Source organism: Ciconia boyciana, chromosome 5 (genome assembly GCF_034638445.1).
Source record: "Ciconia boyciana chromosome 5, ASM3463844v1, whole genome shotgun sequence".
Lineage (NCBI taxonomy): Eukaryota > Metazoa > Chordata > Aves > Ciconiiformes > Ciconiidae > Ciconia > Ciconia boyciana.
The window spans coordinates 3,157,981-3,167,658 of NC_132938.1; the positions used below are offsets into that span (position 1 = coordinate 3,157,981).

The following is a 9,678-nucleotide window of genomic DNA, read 5'->3' on the forward strand; positions in this document are numbered from 1 at the left end:
GGGTTTTGAAACAAAAAGAAGAGGATGCAGGCTGTGCATGATGCTTGGAGCCCTGCGTAGGGGTGAACCCTGCCCTAAAGTAGTTTCCCTGTTGATGGCTGGGAAATACTTACAGGGGTGAATACCCAGGGGTGGGAGCGCGGTAGCTGCTCTCCATGTATCATCTCTGCTATGTGTGTGGTGGTGATGCTCACGGCTCCGGGCACGGGCTGGGATGCCCTGACTGTGCGTGGTACCCTGGGGGTGCTGCATGTGATGGATGTGCTCCCACTGCCATCTGCAGCTCCGCACCGTGCTCCTGTGGGTATGTACGGTCGCGTGTTGCCGTTACATGATGTGTGCCTGGATTTACAGTCACAGCTTTGAAGTTTATGTGTTAATGCATGCAGGAGATACAGCCGGTGATGTGTGCGCACACGTTTGTGGCTGTGACTTGTGTTATCACATACTCCTCTACATCCACATGCAGCAATATGCATGTAGTTGCAGGGGATTTAAATGTACGGATGCACAAGAGAAGTGCGAGACCAGCAGCGCAGCTCGGCAGTAACACATAATAACATGGGCCGTTATGATCAGCTGCTGTTATCTGTCCTTCTGGAAAAGGACGCAGATGATCAGGCAGCCGTTGCAGGCGGACTGGGTAGCTTGTGCTCCTTTAAAAGTGGAGACGAGCTTTCTCCAAGCATCCTCCAGCAAACTGTGGGTCTTCAGGCAGACTTGGGAAGCGGCTTCTTGCTGAGCACGTGAGATCCAGCCGCAGCTTTGGGAGGCAAGAGATGGGGGGGTGGGGGAGGGGGAACATTTTATTTTCTTAGCCTGTTTGTGATAAAATGTTCTGGTTTGTCACTGGAGGTGTCATTGCTGGGAGAAAACTCGTGCCATTGCCTGCTGCGGTGAGCTCAGAGCATGTTGCTAAGGGCCAGCCCCAGGCGGTTTCTGGAGCACCATCTTCTCTTTGTGGAGAATGCAGAGCAGCAGCACCCGGCTCAGAAATCGCTCCCAAATCCATTCATGACTGAGGAATCCTCCATCCCAGCCGAGCCAGACCTGCCGTCCTCGAACCTCACCAACGCAACGGACTGTGGCGAGGAGATCCTGCTCTATGGGGACACCGAGAAGATCGTCATCGGAGCGGTGCTCTCCATCATCATCCTCATGACCATCGCCGGCAATAGTCTGGTCATCATCTCCGTGTGCATCGTCAAGAAGCTCCGGCAGCCCTCCAACTACCTGGTGGTGTCCCTCGCAGCCGCCGACCTGTCGGTGGCCTTCGCTGTCATGCCCTTTGTGACCATCACAGACCTGGTGGGGGGAGAGTGGCTCTTTGGGAAGGTTTTTTGCAATGTGTTTATCGCCATGGACGTTATGTGTTGCACCGCCTCCATCATGACCTTGTGCATCATCAGCGTGGACAGGTAAGGGAGGACAAGGCACATGTCCATGTTTTCAGGTGGGCTCGAATATAAGGGTGTTTCTGGAGGTTGAGGGCCACCAGAATCATGTTCCTGGTTGGATAAATGCTTCTGCATGTGTTTTCCAGATGCACGGGGTTGCTGAGGGCCTTCTGTAGGAATTAGGTGCCTCGGTCCCATTGGAGGAGCTGGGCTTAAGGTGCTTTCTCAAGTAACTTCTCTAAGTTACTTGCTTAGTCCTCCCCCTCTAGGCAGCTGCTTCACATTGTTCTTCCTTGGCTTGAGGAACAGAGCCTAGAGGATAGACCCATGACCTGACCTTCCCCATGGAAGGAGGCTGAACCATAAAATTATTCAACAAAACAAACAAAAAAAACCCCACCCCACATGCACTTTGAAAATCCGTGTTATGGAGCTTCTGGAGCCTAGTCCTACGGGATGCTCTGCTGCTGCCTGGACTTGTGCCTTGGCTAAGGATGTCGGCAACTCCCCACACCCCATCCCAAGTCCCCGAAAACCCTGGTTTAGCCCAGTGCATGCATTCGTGAGGATATGCTGGCTTCAAGTCCCACACCTGGGGTCGGGAGGGAAAGGCTAAGCCTGTCTGGCAAACTGGCAAGACTTGGGCAAGTCAGCACCCCCATGGGTCTAATTATAGCAGCCTGCGTCATTAGGGACATTGCACTGACGAGCCGGTGGGCCGGATCCAGATCTGACGCGCGTGCTGGCTTTCTCAGGGGGTTGGTTTGGGTTTACGCTGGCACTGCTGAGCCGGGCTGGTTTGAGATAAGGAGCTCAGGGAAGGGAGACAGCCGACGAGATGCGTGCCTTCGGCTATACGACCTCCCCGGTCACCCTCCCCAGGTGTGAAACTGGGTGACAAAGCAGAAAGGACAGAGGAAACCCTGCTGCTGCTGGTTGATGTTATCCCCCAGCAAGCAAACAGCAACTCTTGCTCCGAAGCCCTCGCCCCCCCCGCCAGCCGCTGCTCCTCGATGAGCTGCCCTTTGCTCCACGGCCCTGATCAGCTCAGCAGTGCTGGTTAGAAAGCAAAATCACTCCCAGACCACACCACAAGGTCCAGCTCTGCTGCTGAACTTGCTTTGTTTTAATAAAAAGCCTGTTCCTAAAAAAGCAGCTGTATTCAAATCTGACAGAAGACTGTCTCTGTTAGAGGGAAGAGAATAAATGCAGTAATGAAATATGTCAATTCTTCCTCTTGATGAGCGAGGAGCAGGGAAGCAGCTACACACTAATCAGACTGGCTTTGCTTTAAAAAATTTCCTTTCCTTTCCTTTTTCCTTTCCTTTTTCTTTACCCCTTTCCTTCCCTTCCTGTCCCATCCCATCCCATCCCTTGGAGAAACACTCTTCCAAACATGCACAGAAATAGGACAGAAAAAAAATCATTGCAAAAATCACAAAAAATCATTGCAATTTATTCCACTTGTTCATTGTGGAATATTTCACGATCACTTTATTCCACATCTCTCTCGCCCAATGTCACCGCTCCCATGAGCAGACCAAAATCCAAGGATGCCGTGCAGGCAGGTGCCTGGGGTTGCCGTTGGTCCGTCTTTCGCCGCTGGAATGGGACCGGGCAGGAGGGTTCTGGGGAGGTGTGGACACCAGCATGGGGGGGTCCACACATGCTGAGGCCAAATCCTGGGTGCTGAGGGCCGTAGTGGGGAAGCAGAGTGGACAGGAGTTGTATCTGCATAACTGTAATCCCCGGCTTAAATGGGAGCAACCCTAAGGCTGCTCTAAGTTGCACCCACTGGCCATACAGCCAAGGAGGATCTCTTTTAACTGGGTCATGCTGGAGGCACTTGTGGGTATACTTTTTCTGTCTCCAGCAACCTCCTGCCTCTCTGGGGGAGCACCTCTGCCCAGCTCACCCAGACGAGCTTGGCGGGGCTCCGAGGAGCCCAGGAGCAGGGCAGCTTCAGGCCCTTGCTGCAAAACTCATGCTGTCAGTGCTGAGCTGCAGAGAGGGAAAACCGTCCCACCCCATAGGCACACGGTCCCGTGCCTCATCTCATGCAGCTCTCAAGCACCTACTCAGCTCTGCTGCAGCATCTCCAGATGCCGGCTGAGCAAACCCCGCTGTCCTTTTTGGATGTTGGAGAGGAAAGGGGAGCTGCAGCAAAAGAAATGACAGGGAGCAGGTTGCTGGGGGCTTTTATACATCTTGACCTTTCTGTGCTTCAGACCCTCAGACCTTTCTTATCACAGGAAAAAACTGTGATACAAGAGGCTGTCACGGAGCTTGAGTCTTCCGGCACGGTCTTGTTTTTCAGGTGCATTTTCACAGGGACCGTGCTGTGCTGGGAGCTCGGCTGGGCTGCAGCATCACCGTTTGCTCCCAGACCTTCATCCCTCCCCACCAAATGCCTGATGGGGAAGTTGAGTGGTGAGAGGGCACTTGCCTGAGGTGCATTTCGAGCCAGAGAAAAGAGAAAAAGAGCAAAGGTTGTAATTTGAGTGGAAGGAGGACTGGCAGGGCAGAGGGAAGGGGGTGGAAAGCCCTGCCGTCTGTGCCCACCTCGGCTCTGGGTGGGAAGAAGTGCATGCTGCGAGTGCATGGGGGCTGGAGGGCTCAGTCGGTATCTGGGCTTGAGGAGGGAACAGGAATAACTGGGATGTCCTCTGATGCACAAGGAGGAATAGGTGACTGGGGCACTGTCCTGCTGCTTTCTGCCCCGAGGGTCCCCAGAATCAGGCCGTGGGCTGTGTGGATTGCCCCACGGCCATATCTTGAGCATCCTGTAAGTCATCATTGCTCCGCATCAACCCATCATCCTCGTTGCTCCCACAAGGCAGTTGATGGAGGTGGATTGAGGGAGAGCAGGGATCCAGGACCATGCCTGGATCGCCACCTCCCCCCAGCCTTGGGATGGGCAGGATTTTTGGTTTAGCTCCTGATGGAAACATCTCCAAGCACACTTTTCAGCTTCTGTGCTGATACAAAGCAGAGCCGACCACAAAGCTAAAGCAAAAGGATAGCTGAGTTTGCAGAGAGCCTGAAACAGCTGCTCCAAAAGAGATGAAATGGCCGGTCATCTCAGTGAGGTGTTAACCGAAATTTCTACCAGTGACCATGGCAAGCTGTTCCTCCTGCCCTGCAAGAAAGAAGAGGAACAGCATCTCCTCTAGTTCTGTCCTGAATGCCAACTTGGTCAGCACTGTTAGACAGGCCCCTGTTTCTGCCAAAGAGGAGGTTGTGATTTTATTGATGGCTGAAGTGTCCTCATATTTTGGTTAGCTTAGATATAAAAGATGTTTGGTTTGCCCAAGATGACAGGTACTATTAAAATGTAGGCTGCTATTATTGATTATTAATGCAGAGCACTTTCTAAAAGCCTCTTGATTGAAGCTGGTAGAACTAATCTTGTCTGAAGGGGGGTTTGATTGATTTTCTTTTAAGTCAAAAAAGAAAAATGCTGGAAAGGTCCATCTTTCTTGTACATTTTTCCTATAAAAAAGCCTGCCAATGTTATAGATTCTTTATTGCCACAAACCAAAACCAAAACAACAACAAAAAACCCCCTTTTGGCTGTTCAGCTTTTGCTGAAGTTCGTAAAAATGCCAAGCAGCTGACAAAAGAAGTTCCCCAAACCCCACGTATCACTTCAGGTTTTCCTAGTGGAGGAAAAAGTCCCCATCCGTTTCCCAGGCAGCTCCACTGGGGCTCCCCCTAAAAAAAAGAGTGGTTTTTATCTGAAATCAGATGATATGCTCCAAATTGGCATCATCCTCAGTAAAAGGGATGCCTCCTGGAAGAGTCCGTGGGATAAAACCTGCACAGCATTTTGCTGGATTGTCTTTCCTGTGTCCAGTCGAACATGTCCCAGGTCAGGTAGGTCCCTGCGCTGTATCTCCAGCGAGCTGGAGTGCATCCCTGGAAGCTCCCACCAGCCCTGGCGTAGGGCATGGGCAGATGAAGCCACAGGTAGCTGCAGCCTCCAGCTGCCTTTTGCACCTCCACTTGGAGGTTTCCTCTCCTTCAGCAGCATGGTGCAGGCACGGTGTCAGCCTGGAAGCAAGGTATGGAGCTTAAATTTGGCCCAGAGGAGGCATGGGATAGTGGTAAAACAGTGGGGTCCGGGAAACCCCAATTCTAGGGTCATTTGGCCTCAGCCAACCTGTGTGAATGGAGATTTGTCCTTTCCCAGTTTGCCAGCTGCAGAATGGAGATAGGGGCATGTTGGAGAGGTTTTGTTTTTCTTTATTATTTAATCCCTGCCATAAGGATTCAACGATTACTGTGAGCGTTGAATAAATGAACTGAATTGGCTAATCCATGGGGTTGATGGTGGAGCCCAGCCTGGGGCAGATCTCCTACCACGCAGCCAGGGCTCGGGCTGCCCAGGCATCCACGGGAGAGAGGACATGGAAGGAGTTTATTGCACAAGGACCGAGTGGCTACACAATCAGCTCTGCACGGCGGGGGTCCTGCAAAGCCACACAAACCGCCGGTAAATCGCTGCTCCGGGAACTGGCTTTTGTTACCTGATTACCACTAAACGTGATTAACAACGAAGACACACACACACACACACACAAAAGAAGAATCAAAGCAAGAGAATTTGATTTGAATTTCATTGCATGTCTGTGCAATCTCACCTCCTGCACTGCTGTAAATGCTGGCCTATTTTGAGGTCTTCCCGCTCTCATCAAAATTATAAGCAAAGACCTCAAAATGGCCCCATTTCCCCAACAGCAACTGCACAAGGCACACGCAGATGAAATGTGTCAGCTTTGCCTGCTTTTTAAATCTTGTCACTGTGCATTTTGCTTGGTTAGCGTGTAAATTCCTTGAAGTTTCAGCAAATCCCAAGTGGATCGGCTTCTAAAGAAAACCCAGTAATAGCATAATAAAGGATATCACACAACACAGCATATATTAGTTTGCAAAGTTCTTGGCTTGGATATACAGAGAAGTGATTTTTGGCTGCTGAATTTGGAGATGCAACAGCAGGGCATGGTTTTCTCCCAGCCTAGGGGACATCAAGTCTGCTCTCTCTCCAAAGCCCCTTCCTACAGCAGGAGGAGGCTCATCTTCCCTCTTCCAGCCAGGCTCATCACTTCTTGCTGTGCTTAGCCCAGGTGGAAAGGAGTCAGTGGTATTTTTTGGAAGGACAGCACCAAAGCCAGCTCTGTTGTCCATCTCCATCTCACCAGGTCTCCTCCGTCATAGACAGGGCCCCATGGGGTTAAAAGCCCTTTCCCAAGAGGTTGCGTTGCGTTTGCATCCACGAATCTCATCCTTCAGCCCGTACCAGTGCTGGGAATTCAAGCAGCATAGGTGGTTGTGGAGAGTTTTGCTTGGTTTTTATAAGTAAGGCCAGCTGAAGAAAATACAGAGGAAAACAGGAAAAGAATAACTCAGTGAATGAATTCAAATTCATTTTATCAAGCAGTCCCAGGAGAATACTTAGGGCTTTGAATTTATTTAGCAGTGAGGAGGGGAGGAGGAATTGGATTTTTTTTATTTTATTTCCATCTTCTTCCAATCTTGGGGGAGGATCTGGAAAAGGGAAATAATCATGGGGAAAAAAAAATGTCCTAACACCTACAATGAGACTGATTGTCAGAAAAAAATAATGATACAGCAAAGATAAAATTCTCTGCAGAATTTTTTTTTTTTTTTGGCAGAAAAGCCCATTCTTCCCTCGAAAAGCTTTCAGCAAAAATTATCCATAGAGCTACTGTTCTCGCTGCCCCTCTGGACTGAGGCAGCTTATCCAAAACAATTAAGAGGTGATGTGATCCTGTCCAAAAATGCCTAGAAATTCCTGACAACAGGCAGGTTTGAATCAAAAAGGCTGTAACATAAAAGAAATCCATTTGACAGCTGGAGGCTTTTGCTGGAGTGATTGCGACTGAATAGGAGGCAGAAGTTTTTCAGTGGGAACAATGGCTGACAGTGGCCAACTCCCTACTGATTTATTAGCTTACAATTGTAATTTGCCAACTAACAGTTGACACAATTTCTTAGTCGCAGGAACCCTCTCAATCAAGGCTCGGGTTGGTTTAACATTACACACCACAGCCTAACCAGGAGCTGATGGGTGATGCAGTCTCCAGCTCCTTTCAGTCAAGCTAACAAGGTAACTCCTAACTCCAGGCATCAGGATTTGTGAGCCTGTGGGTCGCCACATGCTTTTGGGATCTCCTACTCGGAGTGCCTCTCATTTTATTCCGCGGGGAGGGCTGGACACTGTCACTTCAGGAGCTATGGGCCGTGCAAGGGAGCAGACTGCTCCAAACAGCAGACTGTTTGCATCTAGCACTCACTCCTGTCTTGGTTTCTAGAGGTCATCTCCAGTAGATGTTGGAGGAACCTGTAGGTTTGTCCTAATATTGCAGGCTAGATGGAGAGAGGAGTGATGGGGTGTGCTGCTGACAGTGGGTGCCAGTGCTGCAAGATGCAAACACACAGTCCATCACCCGAAAAAAGGTGTGAGTCAACAGCTGTCAGTCTTGCACCACAGTCCATCACCCGATCACTAGCTTTGCTTTCTGCGCCCATCCAGACACATCCTTAAGTCCGCCCAAAGGCAAGATTGCTCCTTGCTCACGCACTGCCTCAGGGGCATCTCAGCTGCAGGTTGTATTTCTTCCCCGAGTTCTCAAGTTGCAAATAAGACAAATAAGAGAAAGGTGTTGTCCATCCCGCTTCGCATTAAACACTGGTATGAGTCTATTCATTTCATCTGGAGTCAGTCCTGACGTATCCTGGTGCAAGTATTACTCTGTGGATCACCCATCCCACTCCTGGGTGTTTCCCTGGGAGGGCGACAGTCTGGGGTGAGTTACATGCCGTGGCTGGAAGTTGTTGCATGTTCTCTCTATAAACTAGTTCTGGTGGAAAACTAAGCTTTTTTAAGCATTTTTATTCCCCAGGAAACCATGTGGAGCTCAGACTGCACTCAACAGTTAAATGACATCTCGTGTCATGCATGGGGTGGTTGCAAGACAGCAGTGGGGAACAGTCGAAACGATGTTTAGGCAAGAGAGCTGAAGGGGTGTGAAACGCATTTCACAGAAGAAACTGCAGCTGTTTGTCCCCGGGAACACTTTCATTTGGGGAATTCATTTCTTGTCCCCACCCAGGGCTGAAATTCTCCTGTGACAGAGCATTGACAGCTGATTAGGAATGAAAACCAGCCAACAGCATTCACACCTTGCAACCCTCCTAACCCTTTGCAACTCTTCTCTTTTCCAGGTATCTGGGGATCACTCGGCCGCTGACGTACCCTGTGAGACAAAATGGGAAGCTGATGGCCAAGATGGTCTTCATCGTTTGGCTCCTGTCTGCCTCCATCACCCTTCCTCCTCTTTTTGGCTGGGCCAAGAACGTCACCGTGGAAAGAGTCTGTCTCATCAGCCAGGACTTTGGGTACACAGTCTACTCCACAGGGGTTGCCTTCTACATCCCCATGGCGGTCATGCTTGTCATGTACAGCCGGATCTACAAAGCCGCCAAGGTCAGCGCCGAGAAGCACCGCTTCATGAACTTCCCCAAGCACTACGAAGAGGAGGGCGTCTACTGCCTAGAGGCTTCCAGCCGGAGCCACCACAGCTCCAAGCGTACCAAAGCGGTGGAGGAATGCGCCACGCTCTCGAAACTGCTCCGGCAAGACCGAAAGAATATTTCCATCTTCAAACGGGAGCAGAAAGCAGCCAGAACCCTCGGCATTATCGTGGGGGCATTCACATTTTGCTGGCTTCCATTCTTCCTGATGTCAACGGCTCGGCCTTTCATCTGTGGCATCCGCTGCAGCTGCATGCCCCTGCGGCTGGAGAGGACTCTGCTCTGGCTGGGATACACCAACTCCCTCATCAACCCCTTGATTTACGCTTTCTTTAACCGAGACTTGAGGACTACTTTCTGGAACCTCCTGAGGTGCAGGTACAGGAACATCAACAGGAGGCTCTCCGCCGCCAGCATGCACGAGGCTCTGAAAGCCACAGAGAGGCACGAATGCATCCTGTAGAGCCGTGTTCCTCTCGCTCAGTGCCTGACCAACGAACTCCTGCCTCTCCATTTCAGGTTCCTTGCTTCTCTTGCCTCTCGGGGCTGGCAGAAACCATGCGTGCTATTGTCTCCCTGCCAGACATCACTGCTGAGAGTGACAACCCTTTCCCTCGCTCCAGGAGGAGCTGCGGTTCTCCTCTCCTTGCGAACAAGGGGCCAGCCCTTCCTTCTCACCATGTCGCAGGTGGGAGCTGAGCAGCCACGAGCAAGACCAGTGGGG

The 9,678-nt window shown here is 50.8% G+C and overlaps 1 protein-coding gene across 1 annotated transcript; it reads left to right on the plus strand.

The window, feature by feature from the left end:
- Window positions 1–909: 909 nt before the first annotated feature.
- LOC140652180 (5-hydroxytryptamine receptor 7-like) lies at window positions 910–9,417 on the plus strand. The gene is made up of 2 exons (XM_072862592.1): window positions 910–1,418; window positions 8,646–9,417. Exons 1-2 carry the CDS (start codon window positions 910–912, stop codon window positions 9,415–9,417), a joined length of 1,281 nt encoding a protein of 426 aa, XP_072718693.1.
- The last annotated feature ends 261 nt before the right edge of the window (window positions 9,418–9,678 follow it).

What these genes read in the sequence shown, in the direction of transcription:
- LOC140652180 (XM_072862592.1), top strand. Translation starts at nt 910, where the DNA reads ATGTTGCTAAGGGCCAGCCCCAGGCGGTTTCTGGAGCACCATCTTCTC. An exon ending in TGCATCATCAGCGTGGACAG is followed by an intron (nt 1,419 to 8,645) that starts GTAAGGGAGGAC and finishes TCTCTTTTCCAG; the next exon opens with GTATCTGGGGATCACTCGGC.